Source organism: Calliphora vicina, chromosome 1 (genome assembly GCF_958450345.1).
Source record: "Calliphora vicina chromosome 1, idCalVici1.1, whole genome shotgun sequence".
Taxonomy (NCBI): Eukaryota; Metazoa; Arthropoda; class Insecta; order Diptera; family Calliphoridae; genus Calliphora; species Calliphora vicina.
The window spans coordinates 50,642,162-50,662,911 of NC_088780.1; the positions used below are offsets into that span (position 1 = coordinate 50,642,162).

Genomic DNA, 20,750 nt, shown 5'->3' on the forward strand with positions numbered 1-20,750 from the left:
TTAAAAAATATGACTTATTTTATTTAGGTTTACTTTCACGAAGGTACGCAAAATTAGCTTTTTGCGGTGTCTGTCAAACTACATCAGTTGCAGAGGATTAAATTAAAATTATTCGAATAAAGATCTGCTTTTCGAAAAATAACCATTAATCTATATACATATATAAAAATGAAATGGTACATGTATGCAATGGCTGATTTTTTTATTCGGTTCAAAATTTTCAGGATATGGTAATTTGGATGGAAATTTTTAATATATTACCTTCTTTTCACTTCTCACTTTTCTTAATAAGAGATATTTTTTGGAGAAACTTGCAGAACTAACATTAGTAAATAGCTACCGTCATCTAGTAAGAAATAAAAACACTCGATTCATATGCATTTATTTACGATTTCTTCAAATCGTTTCGGTTTATTTAATAATTTTAATACATACAAATTTCATTATTATAATAAATATGTACGATTACGAATATAAAAATTTAGTAGAAATAGCTTTAAATATGTGTATGTAAATGAGTTTTGTGTGTATGTATGTATATTTGATTAATACAATTCAATAATTTCAATATAAATCGTTAATGCAACGATAACTGAGCAATTTTTCGAAAATAAATTCGAACAAAATTTAACCTAAGAAATTGAAATAAATTTAGGCACCACTATACAAAACAGCTCATGAAAATAAGAATATTAAGTATTTTTGTCTATTAAATTTAGGCTGATTTGATTTATTTTTACTTTTTTTTTTGTAAATAAATTACACAGTTATCGTTTCAGAGTAGGAGCTGCCTGAACGGCAACTCAAACTTATTTCAACATTGGGTATTGAGTAAAAAACTTTTAATGCACTTGGAAAATAATGTTTAGTTGAGTTGTGTTAAACAAAATTAAATGATAAATTTTAAGAAATATTAAATAATAATAATAATGATAGTAGATAATAATAATAATAATAAATAGTAGTTATAATGAAACATGTATTGTGTAGTTTCTAAGCAATTTAAAGTAAATTTAAGCTAAATATTTGTATTACAATTGTTTGTTTGTTTGTTGTATTGTAAATAAATATTATTAAATAATTAAATAAATTTAAATATACATTCATTGTATTTGGTTTTAATTACACAGGTCAACAGCAAAAAAAATAGGCTTCACTAACCACTATATAGATTTAATGCATCATGGTTACCTAAGTACAAAAATGGTAAAATTTTTAAATTCTATGGATTGGTTTTTTTTTAAATTTTTTTTTCAAAAATTGTGAATTTTTTTAAATGTTTCTGCTCATAATTTATGATAACTCGAAAAGGGTTAGTCCGATTTGTTAAAATTTTTGTTACAATAACAAAACACATGTAAAATTTACACTCAAAGTACACGATTGTACGCTCATACAATTTTCTGAAAATAAGCGAATTCACTTAATTGTGAATAAATTCGAAAATAATCCATCGATTTTTATGATCGATATTCATTTTGTTTCTATTACATGTGGCTTTACGATAAAGCAATAAATCTAAACAATTTCTGCCTTTTTCGATTTTTCATGATTTTTTTAAAACAAAGAAATTGCAAATTTTTACATAAAAAATATATTTTTTTGCTTGAATTTGTTATTATAACTCCGAAACTACTGAGCCGATTAAAACGCAATATATATGTGAAAATTTGTACATAGCATGGGGAAAATGTTTTCAATATTCAATCAATCGGAAGAAGAACATTAACTACTCAATTTTATGTATATCAAACAAAAAAGTTAAATTTTGTGAAAATGAGCAAATTCACTTAATTGTGAATAAATTCGAAAGAAATCAATCGATTTTTATCTTCGATATCTTATTTTGTTCCTATTATACGCGGCTTTGCGACAAAGTAATAAACCTGAACAAGTTCTGCCGTTTTCAATTTTTCATGAGTTTTTTAAAACACATAAATTTGCTATTTTCACGTAAAAAATGTATTTTTTGCTTCAAAATGGTATTATAACTCCGAAACTACTGAGTGGATTTAAATGCAATATATTAACAGTTTAAAGGCTATGTAAATTTGAACTTTTCTGAGTTTACTTCAATAATATCGGTCTAACTATTTTTGAGTTATCATAAATTATGTGGAGAAACATTTAAAAAAATTCATAATTTTAGAAACAAAAATCTATCCATAGAATTTAAAATTTTTACCATTTTTGTACTACTGGAACCACAAATGTACATAAAAATTGTGTAGTGGTTTAAAAAGCCTCCAAAATTTTTTCGATTTTGTTGCCCTGTGTTATAGATTTATTATATTTTTTTTTTTTAATTTTTGTTAGTATATTGTTGTCATTTTTGGGGGAAATACGAGGAGTACAAATTTATTGAAACAAAATATTATAGATTTTGTTAGCAAAAATTATTATTTTCATTTCATTTGGTTTGTAGCATAATTAAATTTAGTTATTATTTATTTAGTTGTTATTATTTGTTCTTGTTGTTTGTTACTAGTTGAAAAATAATAATTCCGAAATTAAAAAATCTTAAATAAAAATTTATGTTTTAGGTTTTAAGGATGCTTTTAATTATTTTAAATGTTTTGATTTTGTTAATTAAGTATTTATTGTTGTTGTTGTTGCTGTTACTGTTGTTCTTGCTGCAGTTTGTGTCCTTAATGATGATGGTGTTTGAAAGACTAATTAAGATACTTTAATTCCTAAGATTTTATTTGATGTTTGTTTGTTTTTTTGTGCGAAAAGCGTCTTTTGTTTATCTTCTCCCTCTTTGACTTAATCATGGCTGTAAGACATTTACCAGAAGCCAGATGATTTGCCACCGGGAGGATTTCTAACTTTAATGCAAGAGCGATTGCCAGCTGTATCAAGTTCCTCTGTAAATGAAAATTAAACATTTATATTACAGATATATACATATTTTGAGATATCATTTTAAATCCACCTACCACTTATGGAAAACGTTGATTCTTGCATATTACGCGAACCACTAACATGTCCCCGTCCCGACGGTGTACTGCCAATCGAACCGGTTTGAGGTCCTCCAGTACCAGCCAACACCACCTCTTGATACGGTATTTCTATCTCCAAAGCTGTCATATTCATTTTCTTCATACTGCCATTCAAATTCTCATGCTGCTCCTCATGATCCCCACCATTATTTTGTTCCTCATTAACGGTCTTCTTGCCCTCCAAAATATCATAGACATATGGCGAACGTACTGGGGTATTTAAGAAACGACCAAAACCCTCGGCCACACGCACTTTGTCATCTTCAACACAAATGCGACCGCGCACCAACACCATCTCGGGTACACCATGACAAACCATGCCCTCAAATATATTAAAGTCACACTTCTGATGATGAGTATCTTTGGATATGGTACGGGTGGCTTGGGGATTCCAGATGACAACATCAGCATCGGAACCAACAGCAATGCGACCTTTTTGTGGGTACAAATTGAAAATTTTCGCAGCATTGGTACTGGTGACCGCCACAAAACGACAGGGATCCAAGAGACCGGCATGTACACCCTTTTCCCAGACCACCGACATGCGATCTTCAACACCATTAATACCGTTGGGAATTTTGGAGAAATCATTTTTACCTTTGGCCTTGTCCTCACGACTGAAGGTGCAATTATCACTGCCAGTGACTTGGAGATCATCGCTAATGATGAAATATATTTATTAAATATTTAGAATAAATGTACATTTATTTAAAATAAACTTAAAATTAAACAATTAACATAAAACGGGAAACATATTTCGACTATTTTAGAACGGATTTCTCATATTTCTCATATTCTTTAAAAGTTAACGTTTATTAAACGTAACATTTAGAGTTGAAATTTTAATTATCTGATCAGGGTCCTACGTTAGAAGTTGGTATTTTCCAAATATTTTTAAACTTTTGATTTTATAAAATTCTGAATCACATCACATTCCCTCCGACTTCAAGGTTTTATGTTTTCCGAACACTCATTGATAATATCTTTCTTTGTCTTTGGAAAAGACACAGGCCGTTTTCTCATTAGGTGATTATTTTATTTCCCAACGAAAAACTGCAGATTAAAGAAATTTGGTTTTCTCAATGTCTCATTTGCTTCTATTCTGTCGCAAAGCTAACCCGACCTCATCTGCCAATTATGTATTTATCTTACAGATAAATTCAATCAGCTGATTGCTGTTCATAGATTTTATGTGTTTGTGTTTTTGTAAACGAAATTAAATAGATTTTATAAAAGAAAAGTTTAATAGAGGAATTAACATTAATTTGATGAAGGATGAACTCGAAGAACATGAGTTCCAAGTGAATGCTGAAAGAGTTTATCATGCCAGGCCTAATTACCTGGCAGACATGGAGGATAATGAATTCCGGCTGTCGATTGCCATATTGAACAGCTGATTTATGTAAACATGTTGTCACTTGAAGGCAGGGTTCCCAACTTTCACATCAATTTTGAGAGGTATTGCCATCTGAAAATAATGCTTTTTGTCGGTATATTGAGAAAATCAAAATTGTAATGAACAGTTTATCGGCCAAATAAATTTATGTCGACATTTAGCAACAGGCAGTTTGTTGATACATTGAGAAAACGGGCCACAGTCTCTAATATCTGCAATAAGACCAATGTTTAACAACTTCTTCAAAAACTTATTCAGGACCTCAAATTCTATTGGGATTACATACTGTTAGAATAACAATGATGATGCTCATTTTGATGATGCCAATGTCAAAGGTTACATCTTTTTATGTTATTTTAAGTATATACCACAGATTCATCGGTTTTGGATCTAAACAGCTCGTTTTTTCCATCAGGCCAAGTTTTATAGAGACCTTAATGATCCATATTTCCAAATTTTAACTGAAAGTCATCATTTTATTTGAAAATCATTGAACATCAACTGCTTAGATTGTAATTTATGAGGTTCGTCTCAACTTTAAAAGGTCAACAAACGTCTTTGTAATAATTTTTTAATCTAGATAAGCAAATCACGCTTCTAAAAATAAATCCAGATGTGATTGAGCAAAATAGATGTACAACCATAATCAGACATCAATTTTTAAGTAATTCTATTTGAAAATTAATCAAACTGTAGATTCCATTGCGAACCCTCCAACCATAAAGAATCGAAAGATACACCATGACTCCTATATTACCGCTTTATTTCCTTGATGAAGCAGAAGATATCCTCTGTCTTACAACCAACGATATCTTCTCATTGTGGTTTTGTCGACCCAACACTTAATTTAGTGGCGTTGCACCCCCAATATTATCTACAGTTTTTTTACTTATCTTTGTCTCCGCACATCCTACAATGGTTTGGAATGTTTTTGTTCCATTTGCTTTCCTAGTTCTACATAGGCAATGACCCGTAGCCATTCCTGTAATTGCCCTAATATTACTTCTGTTCTAGACCAGTAGCGTCCTACACCTGCCATGTTTAGTCTGGGCGACAAGGCCCTTGCTACATTTCAGTCAATTACACTCGTCCGGTATTGGTTAGTTCTGAGTATAATTTTCTACAATACAATACTGTATTAATTCCTGAGTTGAGGTTTCATAAATTCTTCCCGCACGTCAAAGGAAAGTTCCGAGCTTTGATTTATACGCAATCTTGTCACACTCGATATTCCACAGCATGGTACCTGTGTTGGGAACACTGTAATGTTCCATCAAACCATTTAGGGCTCTCTTCGATTTGATCCTGCAATTCCCTTGAGCATTTAACGCCGACTGACTATCAACATAAAAAGTCAACTTAGTACCATAGATGAGATTTATCAAAACGAGATTTAAAGCTTCAAAGACCTGCCAGGACATTACACATAGCCAGAAATCTGAAAGTATCCGTCTCCACTATGTAAATTTCAGAACATTTTTCCATCTTCGATCCGTCAGAATATACGGCATAACTTCCAAAAATAATATTCCTTCTTACATTTACAGATGGCTCCAAATGGCTGAATCGTATGGGTCTCAATCTCTCCACATCAAGAATAATGCGAGATCACTGTAGTGTTTTTCAAGAAGAGATTTTGGTGATTAAGGAAGTTTTGGAACGACATGGATTGAATGTCGTCTCAACAACTGCATTCTTTAAATTATAAGCATAAGTATCATTTATATATTTATATGTCAGGATATTTCTACTCTCTTCTAAATTTACACTTAATCTGTCTACATCAAGAAAAATGCCGGATCAATGTAGAATTTTTCACGCAGAGATCATACAAAGGAATTGAATATCATCTCCACAAATCCTGTGAATGCCGAACAAACTGATCTTTCCTGCAATTCATATTTCTAAGAACGATATGACTGAGCAGTAAACTATTAGGATCATTTAGATTTAATATGCCTTAGCTTATGCCTACTCTCTTGCAAATTTAGACTTTGGCACAGGAATGATAAGAGTTGGAGAACGGTTACAGGATAATCCAGCAATAGCGACCACATCCGAATAAGTTTAAGGCGTACTCATTACTTTCGGTGACTATGAGACATACATACATATTTAGGTTTCCTAGTACAAGATAACTGGTACACAGAGAAAACAGATTCGTAATAGCAACCGAATTTGTTGCCAATCGAATTATTCGGTTGCACACATAAAATTTTTCGATTCTAGCAACTGAATATCAGTGGATAAAGAAGAATTTCGGTTGAAGTAACCAAACTTTTGTTACCACTTCTAAAATTATGTAGTCACAACTGTAAAATTCGGTCACTAAGGCAGAATCATTCGATTGGCAACAAATTCGGTTACGAATCTGTTTTCTCTGTGTATAACTATTGAGTGTTCAACGGAGAACGATTTCATCAGCGACTGCACCAGATTGGCGAGAAAACGAACGATCTTTATCGGACATGGAATCGTAGCCCAGTATAAGCATTTTTAGAGTTCTGCTTGAACAAGTTCTCCATTAAGTGAATTTTATTTTGCTCTCTTACTTCACCTAAAGTTTATGTACGAGATTCCAAATGAATTAGTTTATAATAATGCAGATTATAACAATATAGTTAAGATTAGAGTTTCGTATTCAGTTTTAATCGAAAACGAAGACGCAGTTTTTCAAGGCCTAAAACCGAAACCGACAATTATTCTTCGGTTTTTACTTTTAATCTATTTTCAGTATAAAAATTAAAAATTTAGAAATGAAAAACAAACTTTTTCATCCAAAGATTCATCCAAATATTTCCTGACAATTAAAATTCAAATGACTGTTTATTTTTTTAATTTAAAAAACAAAGACTTAGTTTCAAATATCCAATAAAAGTATGGAGTACTGGCTGTGCCGTGGCTCTTCGCCACCCCAATTAGAAGACAGAAATAGTAAGTCTCCCTTTCTGAATTAATAATAATTCAGGATACATGTCTCTAGTTTCAAGTTTATTTGTTCATTGTAATGTGGATTCCAGCTCATTCGAAACATATTATTAGAATTAAAAAAGTACCATAAATACCCACATTTTGTATTCCCAATCTGCATCATGAATGCCCAATTTCATATTTCTGGGCCCATTATTATTGAAAATGCAAAAGAAATGTACCACTAAAGTCACATTTTGAGAATTCTAACTCATTCAGAATCGCGTGTGTCTAATTTTTAGGTTTATTATTATAAAATATTCGAAAAGTACTATTACAATAAAGTAATAGTACTGTAGCCAACTAAAGAAAAATAATTTAATATAATAAAAAGTAAAATTAGTAGATTTGAACCCAAGTCTAGTTTGATTTTAAATTAATTTCCTGATTATAGGTTCAATATTATAGAAAATTCAAAAAGTACCATTTTGAAGAACGAAAAAGTACTCCTTAATATGCTTTAGTTTTCCTTTTTTGGTATCATAATACAATTGAGCCCCCTATTCTTGATTATTTATTAGCCAACTTTAATGTATTTAAGCGAACTAATTTAATATATTAAAAAAGTACCATTAAAAGAAATAGTACCAATTTTCCTTTGTCCTCTTGAACACCCGTCAAGTTTGAATTTTAAATTTATTAGCTTTTTAATTTAATAAATTATAACAAAACCGACCGAAACCGATCGGTTTTAAATTTTTTAAAACCAAAACCGCGTTTTTGAAATTCTTCGGTTTTTTGAAAACTCGTTAAGATGCTCTTTTCATCTGATATCAAAAATGAAAATATTAAGTATGTCCGATTTGTGGATTAATCAGACTATCTCCAGAAGAAAGCTAGAGGAATTATGAGAAATTAAGTTTACCAAAGTACTTAGTCAAAATTTGTGTTCCTTTAAACATATATAAAACTTATACAGAAAAGCCAATAAATTCGACTGCAAATGAAAATTATTTAACACATAACAATTAAGGAAAATTTAGGTGAATTAAGAGAGAAATGAAAGACCGGGAGGGATATTGAGTAATACGATTCGAAAGAAAGCATTTTCTGAGCACACAAACTCAAACAACGATTTTCTTTCCGTAATGAATTAAACAACAACCCTCCAGTTCACTGTCTAACCTTTCGAGCTATGATTTTCCAGATTTACATATAATGATTTGATTATTTTGAAGTATTTTAGTGAAACAAAATTAAAAAAATGTTAATAAAAACGTTTACAAATGAAAAAGTACTTACTACGCCAACGACTTCATTAGAGATCTAGGCGTTTCGGGCGATTCACGTATTGGAGGACTAGTGATATAATAAATACGATCTTGCTTAGGAACGCCATGCATGCAACGTCCCAAAGAACCGGCCAAAGTCTCGCCAAAGACACAATAACCACTGCGTCTGGCACGGCCAAGAACTTCCGCCGATGATTTTGAAGTAATGCGTGTTACATAAAGCGGAGCTTTCATCTAAATCAAATGAATTATTATAGTTTTATTTGTAATGATTGATTGAAGCATATAAAAGATGAAGGTTAATTTGGAATTAATATAAACACTGAACAATGAAATTAATTTATGAGAGTAAAAAATGTGTGGGATATGTGTAATTAAGGGACAATATTAGCAGAACATTATTAGTTAGCAATTAAATTTCGCTTGCCATCACCTTGCCATAAACCTTATTCATATTTACAAAACTAGAACTTACTTTGCCAACAATAACATCAAAAATTCGGGCGTTGAGGGATCTGGTCTTAAAGGAGGACTCATGACATGAGCGGCGGCATCATGGAAACACACATGCTGGCAGCGTGTACCATCAGTGCCCAAACCAGCGGCTAGTGTTTCGCCATAAATCATTTGACGGTTACTATAACGTCGGCGTGCTCGTGCCAACTCAATGCCCGCCGATTTACTCATACAATGTACTACATAAAGGGGACAATCCATCTTCATTGGTTTAGGGTTGTTTTTTTTTAAACAATATATTTGTTGGCATTACACGAATTTGTACAAACAATAGGGCAACAATGTGTTTAAAGGTGTGTATTTAGGTGCAATGTAAGGTAGGTATTACATATGTATATACAGTGGGGGAAATTATAGAAAAAATAATAGATAAAGGAAATTAACATAAAAAGAAAATAAAATTTTAAATAAAAAAAATGGGGAATTATGTGTAGTTTTGGAAGTAACTATGTAATAAATTAACAACTGCTTATAAATATTGTATTCACCTCCAAACTACCCAAAACACATGGAAAATCCTAAAAATTCTAAAAGAAGGGAACAAAATCCTCACACACAAAATCCAGACCAGCAGACAAAAAAAAAACAGTTTTAGCGGATATTGAATATTTTGATTTGTTCCCGTAAACCCGGTCTTTTAAATGGCCCCAGAGAAAATACTCCAGCTGCGTTAATCCACAAGAAGGAAATGGCCAATTGACATCGTCAAATCAACAAATTACGCGGCCGGGAAATTTCTCATGCGACAACTGAATTAGGCCGGCTGTGTGGCTCGTGGCACTGCTCAGTGGGGCAGAATCGAAATTTTTTGGAAATAAATCTGGCATTTCTAAACGGCTTATCCTACATGGGCGCAGACAAGGAGTATTAGAGTTTAAGTTATTAAAATGGAACCTACAAATGCTCCAGCGGCGGCGCTATGGGGGCTCAAAGTACTTTCGACATGTAAAATTTTAAAACACGTGCCATTTTTTTGTTTCCCATCCGATTTCAAAGATTTTTACACACATGCTTGTGTGTGCTATTTATCTCTTAAAATTTTCAAGTTATAGGCATTTGAAAATTGAAATTTAAAAATTTTGGCATACCTTGGTCCCCTTTTTTAAAAATATAGGACGTACTTTTGGACCGAATGGACTCGAATAGTTTCATAGTTAGACAACTAAATTACCAATATTATGTAAAAGATTTCAGAGCAATATCAATTACGGACCCAAAAATAAACGATTTTCAATTTAAAAATTAAAAAAATAGTCGACTTTTTCTGTTTTTTGGGAGAAAAGGTGACTTAACTATTTTTTTTAAAAAAAAAACTTTCTTTAAAAACGTAGAAAAATTTTATGTTTTTCTGTAAGGTATCTTTACGGAGAACATTTTGATATAAAAAAGATTTCATATTTTTTGAATGTGTCGCCCCTACGCCCTTCGGAATTTGACCTATTTTTTATCAAAATTTCAACTTTGGATCACATGTTATAAAATCCCAAAACTATTGAAAATAGTTTTGGAAACCTTAATGTGTTTCCTATTTATTCCCAAAGTATTTTCTCTGCCTCGAAGGAAATGTAGACTCTATGGGCAAAAATGTAAAAAATAAAATTTTTGCGATTTTTTCTCCAATTTTTAGGAATTGTGGGATTGAAAAGTTTTTTTACATTTTGTTATTTAGAATGACAAATGTAAAAAACGTTGAAAATTTCATTGAGGTTTGTTAATAAATAAATAAAGATTTTATTACATATTTATTGAGTTTCTAAAACGAAAATTTGCATCACAATTTTAATAGGATTACAATATTAGGAGCAATTTGATACATATTTACTCCGAATTAACTTTTTTTGTTTAGATAAGTTAATTTTTGGCTTCACAAAAATCGCAATTAGATTCAAAAATATGCCACTTTAAAACTCCGTCCTTCAAAAATATTGCACTTTTTCATAATAAACAATTTGTATAAATTTTCTTCATATTTGATTTAATAACCAGGCAATGGTTCTGAGTTAGTTACATTGAAATACACACAAACATGTTTTTTCAAAACCTAGCCGAGCGCTTTCCAAAAATGTAAAAATCTTTGAAATCGGATGGGAAACAAAAAACTGGCACGTGTTTAAACATTTTACATGTCGAAGGTACCCTACTTTGAGCCCCCTTAGCGCAGCCCCTGGAGCATTTGTAGGGTCCATTTTAATAACTTAAACTCCTTGTCTACGCCCATGTAAAATTTCATCCTGATCGCATAAGCCATTTAGAAATGCCAGATTTATTTCCAAAAAATTTCGATTCTGCCTCACTGTGCGCTGTATGGCTGTAACAAATAGACAGTTGTGGTTGCATAAAATCGGTTATTCACGGTAACAGAGTTTCCTTGCTCTCTTTCGATAAAAATACGGGCCAATATTGTTTTTTCAAGGAGGGTTAAGTTTTTCAAAAGGCCAATTTTCACAATAAAAAGTTGGTGTTCATGAGTTTAGCGTTCCATGATTACAATTTCTAGTTTATACTAAATAAATGTCAAAGAATGACAGCTCAATTATTGACATTTGACAGTCAATTTACTTGATAACCCCAAATTTACCCATCCTATATAAATTTTGGGAAAACTTCAACTATTTATAGACCGATTTAGCTGATTTTTAATATCAACTTTCTCGTTGATATTAAAAATCACATGTGGATTCGTAGGGGGTCTTCGGAAAACCTATTTAAACCAACAGACGGTCAACTCTAGTGAGTCTTTGCTATTTATTAGGATATATACTTTAAACTCGGTCGTCCTTCTGTCAGAATAATTAGAAACTTCCAATGCTTTGCGGTAATTTGTATTAAATATATACAAATGTGTCTAATCTAAGTTTATGTATATTAATTCACTCAGTCAACATCATCCCTCACTGAAATTGTTCTTACTCCAAAACCATTAACAAAAAATTCAAATACATAATTTATTTTAAGTACAATTTGTGAAAGAGGGAGTAAAAGGAATTAAATATTCTATCCATTAATTACCTGATGAGCTAAAATACAGGCACGATTAACAGCCTCAGCTTCGACTTCTTCTTGTCTGGACAATTCATGGCCCTCGGGACCACATACACCTGCAGCCAATAGTTTCTTAACATTTTTAGCAATAATATCACCATTTTCAGCATGGACCTTTAACAAAAAAAGATATTGTTAAATTTCATTACAAAAATATACAAATTCTTATCACCAACCTGTGCCAAAGCACCCAATGATCGTATACGCTCCAAGGCATCCAACATTTCAGTATCGTTCAATTGGCAAATACCCTTGTAGGCCATGTACATTTTAAACGAATTGATACCCAATTCCTCGCACATTATTTTCATTTCATCGGAGACAGATTTCGACCACCACGTAAGACCAATGTGAAAGCCATAATCACAGCACACCTTGGGATCGGCCCAGGAGCGATATCTATCATAAGCTTCTACCAAGGATTCGCCTTTTTCGGGCAAAACAAAGTCAACTGTAATAAAAAATGGAAATACTACAATCAATATTTTGTCTTAGGCTACTCGAAATTTTAAAACTTACTAATGGTGGTGGTGCCTCCTGCAATGGCTGCCTTAGTACCATGATAGAAATCATCTACGGTTACAGCTCCATCAAATTTCATTTGAAAGTGAGTATGAGGATCAACGCCTCCGGGTAAAATCAATTTACCGCTGGCATCAACCACACGCACACCACCGGGTATATTAATTTCCGAGGCAGGACCCACAAATCTTGAAAAATTAAAAAAGATACAGTTAAATAGATGTAGATGGATTTATTTATAAGAAATAAATGGGGATTTTAACCGTACTGCTGACACCTGGTTCTTTCTGACACATTTGGTTTTCATTAGGAAGACAATAGTATCGCAAAGAAAACGACATATCAATTGCTAAAGCCTAGAATAAAGACGAATCTAATTGTGAAAGACTTAAGTCGGTTTTCACAAACTTAAGTGGTGAGAATGTTTCAACTCTTCTCTATGTAAACCTATGTATTTCATAGAGTAAGAGAGCTATATTCGGCTGTGCCGATGATGATATGGACACCAATTACATTAGACATTCTCCTCGAGCAATTTGAACACATGGTCATCTCATGTGGAAATGATTTGAACTGACCTCCGAGATCGTGCGATTTGACTCATTCTTTTGAGGGTCGCAAATAAACCACAAACCACAGCTCCCCTCAAAGCTAACATAATCATCCGTCAAATTCAGCCTTATTTATGCACCAGAGTCATGGAAAATTGGAAATTTCGGTTGCGGACATTTGCACGATGTTTTATTCCATACATAATGGCATCGATAGGCCTTTCAAACGAATGAAAAATTACGATGATATCTCACACACATTTTGTTTTATTTAAAGATAAGAATCGCTTAATTAAATACCATTTACTTTTATTAATAAATTTAAGATGTCCGACAAAGTTAAATATGGAATAAATGAATAACGCGTGTCGGAAGAGAACTTTTTCTGATCAGAATCTATGTATATAAACAAATTTAAACCATTCTAATTGTAATTATATTTTATGAATCCTTAGAAGTTTCAATAATAATCATCTCAATATTTTTTTTAAAAAAATGAAAATTTTTCTATTTTTGTCATATAGATTTTCTCTCTTTAGTTGTAACTACCGAATTTATTGCTAATAAAATGAATCAGCCTAAATGACCGAATTGTTTTCTTATAACATTTCGAAGAAAACTTATCAGTAATTCTCTATAACCTGTTTTGGTCCTTTCAAGTCAGCAGTGAAGAAAAATTCTTATATAAACCCAAAGGAAACTTACTTAATTATGCCATCCTCAATGTAAACGTCTGCTGGGAAGGTTTTATCGTGATTAACAATTTGGCCATTTTTAATATAAACGCGATTTTGGGCACTCTGAAAATAATTTAAATTTGATTACAAAATTAATGGTAAGTGAAAATAGAAGATGACAATTAAAACTTACCTGTAAATGAATGGGAACTTTTTTAACGGGTTTTGGACTGGCAGACATGTTTTATGATTTGAACTGTAAAGAAAGAAAAGAAAAATAAACATTTATAATTGAGGTTTTAAATATGTAAATATCGTTAACGTTAAAATAATATTAAAGAAATAATCGAAATTAGTTTTATAGAAGAGCCGATAGCCAGTGTAGCTAGTGCTCATTCTTTAATATTAGATTTATAATTAATTATAAATTTAATAAATAATATTAATAATAATAGTTTTATAGATATCTTTCAAACGTTTTGTAGCCAAACTTTATTTTTTTTTATATCTTATTGGAAAGACAATTTAATATAGATTACGATTTAATTATAATTTAAATAGCTAGATAGTTACAAAAGCTTAAACAATAAAATATGTTCCCTTGTTAAGTAATTTTTAAACTTTTATGATGAATAGAAAAGAAAACTTTTCCAAATATTTAATTAATAGGTAAATCATTTCCTTTAAAATATTTTATAACCAAATCTAAAAAAGTTTATTTCGGGGTATAATTTTGAGTCCGTATTTTGCGATCTACTATTCCCCATAGGTTTTCTCTGGAAATGAGATCTGTCGATGTTTTGAAGTGGCCTGCCCCACTTATTCTATTTGCTTTAATCTTTTTTCTTCACGAAGTTTAAAAGACGTATAATCGCATTCAATAAATGTATTTTTGTTACCCTACAGTCACACGTTCAACTCAGTTGGAAAAGTCACTGTAGACGACATTGTTTTAGACGATTTACCCCCTGTCTATACTTGACAAATATCTATCATAACAATTAATGACGTTTGTTGTCAAGCCAAAGTTGTCTGAGCAAAAGCACTAACAATTTTAGCATAACAAAACAATAATACTAATAAATGGGTACTACTATACCTGATAATTTTTTTATATTGGCAACCATTTTGACGTTTATCATGATAAAAATTTATCAGTTATAGACAGGGGGTAACAATTAATGACGTTTGTTGTCAAGACAAAGATGTCTGAGTAAAAGCACTTACAATTTTGTCATAACGAATAAATAATACTAATAAATGGAGACTATACCGGATAATTTTTTATCTTGACAACCATTTTGACGTTTATCATGATAAAAATGTATCAGGTATAGATAGGGGGTTATGTAAAACGTAACATATGTATATCAAAAACGACAATGTCTTGAATGTTAACCAAAAGCTGAGCGACATTGTCTTGAATGTGGTCTTCTGTAAACTTTTTTACACATTGCTATTGTGTAAACTGAGCGACAATGTCTCTCTTTTATTCGTCCACGATTTTCTCGAAATTTTTCCGAAAAAGTCTTTGACGATTTGATCTGGCTGTTCCTCAAATGTCGTCGACGAATATACATTGTCGTGCACCTATCATTGCGGATGTCTTGAAGGCGTGGGAAGTTTAGTTTTTTACACATACTGCATGTCAAAATTAATTTAAATTGACAGCTGTGACGTAGGCTGCACGCAACTTGAAAACAATTTTACTTTTCCAAATTCATATTCCACCGAACTGTACAGCTCTATGAATCCCAACACATCACTATGCTTATTACATTGAAATATTCACAAACATATTTAATTTTTAAAAATTGGTTTATATTGCGGCAGACTATTTAAAAAAAAAACACTACAAAAAACTATGTCGGCAGAAGACTTGCAAAAGGAATAACTACAAATTGTTAAAAAAAATGTAGTCAGCTGTTTTCTTTATTGTAGTTTTCAAAAAGTGTTTCCATTGTATTACCACTCACTCTATGCTTTAGCAGTAATATAAACATTAAAATTAGCAATAACTGTCCGGTTAAACTTTTCTTTCCATCCAGTTACATTTAATTAAATTTATTAGAATTATTTACATAAAAACATTTGAAAACATTCTCTAGACAAAGAACTTTATGCCCAAAATCTATTACTCACAATATTCAACTAATAGTTACAGCCATTATTTCCCCTCAACATTGTCTTAAACTTTCAAACACTGTTAACAAACAAAACCCCTCCCTGTTCCTAGACCAAGCATAACAACCAGCCATAGCACCCATTACAAACATGATTCATAGAACCCAAAAATTATTTTTTTTATTCTGCCATATGGGGTGCATTTTCTAAAGTGTATTTGCAATAAAATTCAACCCTTAAAATTGTAAAAAAAAAAATCATCATCATGCAGACAACATTGACACTGATTCCATTTAGATTGTAGTCATAAATACATAAATGCTTTAAAGCTCAAGTTGAAAGAAAGAGATTGAGTCCTTCAAGCATATAGAAAATTATGAGTCATCATAATGATAAAATACTTGCATGAAGTAGACGTCGACGGACTTTGGCATTTTCTCAAACACGACTAACAATTACGACATAATAAATGTGTCTTTTGTAAATTTAAATGAAAATGTTTTCAACAAAATAAAAATACCAACAGCAACTAAAGAACAAAGCACGTGCCCCAAGTGAAAATAAACGCATTACAGTAAATCAATAAAAAAAAGGAAACATTGTACCCCCACCCCCCACCAACCCTCTACCAAGAATTGAAAGCATAACCGCACTTCAAATAACCACACAAAATTTAAAAGAAATATTCAAAACAGGGGGGATGAATTTCACTTTCATACTGAAGGTGGCGATTAGTTAGGGGAGGGAGTATGAATGTATAATATCTAGTGACGTCAGTTTTTAATACTATGTTTGTTTTGGAGTTGATAATCAATTTTTTAATTTATTTATGGCTGTCTGTCGGCACAGTCTGATGAATTTATCATGATATTTGAAGTACAAATTATTATAATGTATCGTGTTTAAAACACATTTCTCAAAATGTCTAAGGAAGTAATCGTAATAGGGTTGTTTTTAATGGTAAATACTAAATATCCAGGAAATATTATTTGAACTTGTTTTAGATCGAGTGTATTCAGAACCAATACAAATTATTTAATAACATCCTCAGAAGTAATGATATTGCAACGACTAGAACACTATTGTGATTCTAAAGTTCCTTTATAGAGTTTCATAGAAACCAGTTCTGTGCCACTGGACAATACATTGGTTCTAGACTAGTACTAAATCACTTATTAGTTCCGATCAATTACGAACAGATTCTCACAAAAGTTGCTAGAAAGATTAAGGTTCGTATAAAACTTGTTTCTGTCCAATTTCATCACGATATTAATTATTGTAAGACAATTATGAATCTTCCAATAATTTTCAGAGGGGACATTATATAAAGACTGGGGGACATCAACAAATCTTATAAACATAGAGTATTTACAGGAAATTTCACCCACCTAGCTCATTTCGTTTGGCCCCAACCATGTTTCAATAACCGCTTTTGAAATCGATGTCTTCCGATTGGGAAGGTTAGTTCTATTGGATAGTAACTCAGACACAATTTTTCAACAAGATCGGTTTAGAACTCTCTGAGTTAGAGGGGGTCAACATTTGACATCTTGGCCAAGCAGGTGTTTTTTCTTATCCATGTAACTTATTATCTATTGTTCTCAGCTAAATGTGTCCGATATAGCTTAGATAGCTCTTTCTTCAATCTTTCGAAAAAAATAAAATATAAAATTTTTAAAATATTTTTTCCGACATCAAAAATGGACCTTTTTTAATTTTGTTTAACTCAAAAAAAAGCTTGGGTTTATTCCTTTAAGACCTATTTGGTGCCTTCATGGAATGCGAGTGGGATATCTATCAAAATAAATATATTGTAACACAAGAAATAAAATTTTTGAATTTTTTTTGCAAAACCGAAATTTGTTTCCAATATGGGCCCTTTTTTAATTTTTTTTTTTTGCTCAAAAGAAAGTTTAGGTCTTTTCCTTTAATGTGCTGTTTTTCTATAGCGAATGAGTGCTTTGAGTGGACGTTTTACATGTATTTTGTTTTGTTGCAATAACAAAACAAATGTTAAATTCCCACTCAAAGTACTCGTTCGCTATAGAAAAACAGCACATAAGACCTATAAATAAATTAAATGCGTTGCTGTACTCCGTGAAAGTAAATTTCACGTCTTTATTTATTTTCAGCTTTTGAGCGTTTTTGATTTTTGCTGCTTTTTAGCTGCTTGACAGCTAGGAAATATTTTTACAAAAACAAAATCCATGTTGCACAGTGGGGCAGAATCAAATTTTTTTGGAAATAAATCTGGCATTTGTAAACGGCTGGTTAGATCGGGAGTATTCTAGTTTAGGTTATTAAAATGGGACCTACAAATGTTCCAGGGGCGGCGCTATGGGGGCTCAAAGTACCTTCGACATGTAACTAAATTACCCATAATATACAAAAGATTTCAGAGAAATAACTTTCAGAGCGAAAAGGTAACTTAACTCTTTTATATTAAACAAGTAAGAGAGCTATATTCGGCTGTGCCGAATCTTATATACCCTTCACCAAATTATACTTTAAAATAATTTTTTTAAATATTTTTAGGTAAACAAAATTTAAATTTTTTTTAATTGTTTTTCAAAAATTTTTTTTTTTTAAATTGATTTTTAATTTTTTTTAAAAAAAGTTTTTTCCAAATTTTTTTTTGTTTGGAAAAAAATGTATGACAAAAAAAATTTTTGATGAAAAAATTCGGGTTAAAAAATATTTTTCCCGATTTTGACCCATTGTAGGTCCAACTTACTATAGCCTTATCTACATCGTTGCAATGGACTTTGAAATATCTATCATTAGATATCCATATTGTCTATATTAATGACTTAGTAATCCAGATATAGATGAAAAATAGGTCAAAAATCGAGGTTGTCCCGGTTTTTTGCTCATATCTCCGTTATTTATGGACCGATTTTGCTGATTTTAAATAGCAAACTTCTCGAAAGCATGTCTGACAGAATTATTGAAGATTTGGATCCCGAAGATATCTGGGGTCTTCAGAAAATTGATTTCAACAGACAGACGGACATGGCTTAATCGACTCCGCATCTATAAGGATCCAGAATATATATACTTTATAGGGTCCGAAATGAAAAATGTAGAAATTACAAACGGAATGACAAACTTATATATACCCTTCTCACGAAGATTAAGGGTATAAAAACACTTTTTTTTAGAACATATGAGGTGCCGCACAACAAATGGTACTTTTTCGAATTTTTTTACAAATTGATTTTTTTGGTATTTTTATAATATTTGGGTTGAAATCTTCTAGAAAAAATCAATTTGCCAAAATTTTTAAATTTTCAAAAAAGTACCTTTTGTTCTGCGGCTTCTCATATAACAATTTACGGAGAAGATTTTGGTATAAAAAAGGACGATCGCCAGATTTTACTGTTCTAGTAGCTAGCGAATAATTAACATTAACATGACAGATGTTAATCAAGTAATTATTGCTATTAAGCAATTAACTGCGTAGGATTATTTAGATATGATGACTAAACTTTGAAATTATTCAAAACGATCAAACATAGTACAAAACAATATCTTGTTTTACCCACATTGTTTTTAAAGTATACTTAATAAATATCTCATGCATTGATCTTTGCAACAATTTAAATAAAAAACAAGATTAACACACATTTTAGCTAAACGGTGGCAATTTGTTTATGTGGTTTTATAAATATTTTATTTTACGCGCTAAAACAATATCAAAACAATTTAATAAACTCTTGCAGCCTATTCCAATGACAGTCTAGCAAAAAGAAATATTCCCCTACTTGTTTATGCATACACAAATTTATGCGGCTGTGAATAAACGAGTTAAATTTAATTCAATTCAATTAAATTTGTTACAATAATGTTGGACACAAACAATAAACGGATGTTGGATGTAGATGTCGTGGCCTACTGTACGTATGACCAATGTTCGGTATGATGGTGATGATGATGATGATGGTATTTAGAACATAATTTAATAAAAATTAAACACTTTGCCACACAAAGGCAGACTTTTAGAGCAATAGATGAGTAATTATTCATTGATTTTCATTTATAAAATGAAGTTTATTTGGTGTTTAGAAAAAATAATTCTTCAATAAATTTTAAGCTGATTTCATAATATTTTTAAGATATTTGTGTATAAAATTGCTCAATTCACAAACGGTGTCGTAGCGTTGTAAGTTGTATGTCATAAATATTTTTCAAACAGCATTTTTTGAAACAAAAACAAGTAAGAGAGCTATATTCGGCTGTGCCGAATCTTATATATCCTTCACCAAATTATACTTCAAAATACAAATTTTAAATATTTTTAGGTAAACAAACTTATCCAAATTTTTTTTTCCATTTTTGGAAAAAAAATTTTTTGGAATTATTTTAAATTTTAAAATTTTTTTTTTTTAAATTTTAAAATTTTTTTTTTTTAAAAATTTAAATTTTTTTTTTTTTAAAATTTAAATTTTTTTTTTTTAAATTTAAAATGGAATGACATACTTATATATACCCTTGCCACTCATGGTGAAGGGTATAAAAATACGACATACGACGATACAACTCTACGACACCGATTGTGAATTGCGCAATTATATGTTGTTTGCATTGTAAAACTAAATTCTGCAAATAAGATAAACATTCATATATAATATAGGCCTATAAAAAATTACAGTTTCCTTTGAAACTTATACTGGCGCCTGCATTTCATAAAAAAAAGTTGTAAACATTTGTAATCGTAT

At 31.1% G+C, this 20,750-nt stretch overlaps 1 protein-coding gene across 2 annotated transcripts in view; it reads right to left on the bottom strand.

Moving 5' to 3' along the window:
- Positions 1-376: 376 nt before the first annotated feature.
- Positions 377-20,750, bottom strand: part of LOC135960996 (dihydropyrimidinase-like) — a 56,666-nt gene continuing 36,292 nt past the window's right edge. The window contains exons 2-9 of one of the 2 annotated variants that reach the window (XM_065512441.1): positions 14,102-14,164; positions 13,937-14,031; positions 12,678-12,868; positions 12,335-12,609; positions 12,126-12,272; positions 8,611-8,834; positions 2,940-3,661; positions 377-2,867 (exon numbers count right to left, since the gene is read on the bottom strand). In XM_065512441.1, the coding sequence (XP_065368513.1) occupies positions 2,788-2,867; positions 2,940-3,661; positions 8,611-8,834; positions 12,126-12,272; positions 12,335-12,609; positions 12,678-12,868; positions 13,937-14,031; positions 14,102-14,149 (1,782 nt within the window). In that variant the 5' untranslated portion in view covers positions 14,150-14,164 and the 3' untranslated portion in view covers positions 377-2,787. Of the gene's footprint in view, positions 2,868-2,939; positions 3,662-8,610; positions 8,835-9,075; positions 9,318-12,125; positions 12,273-12,334; positions 12,610-12,677; positions 12,869-13,936; positions 14,032-14,101; positions 14,165-20,750 lie in introns of both variants that reach the window. The other variant, XM_065512434.1, reaches the window with a different exon arrangement.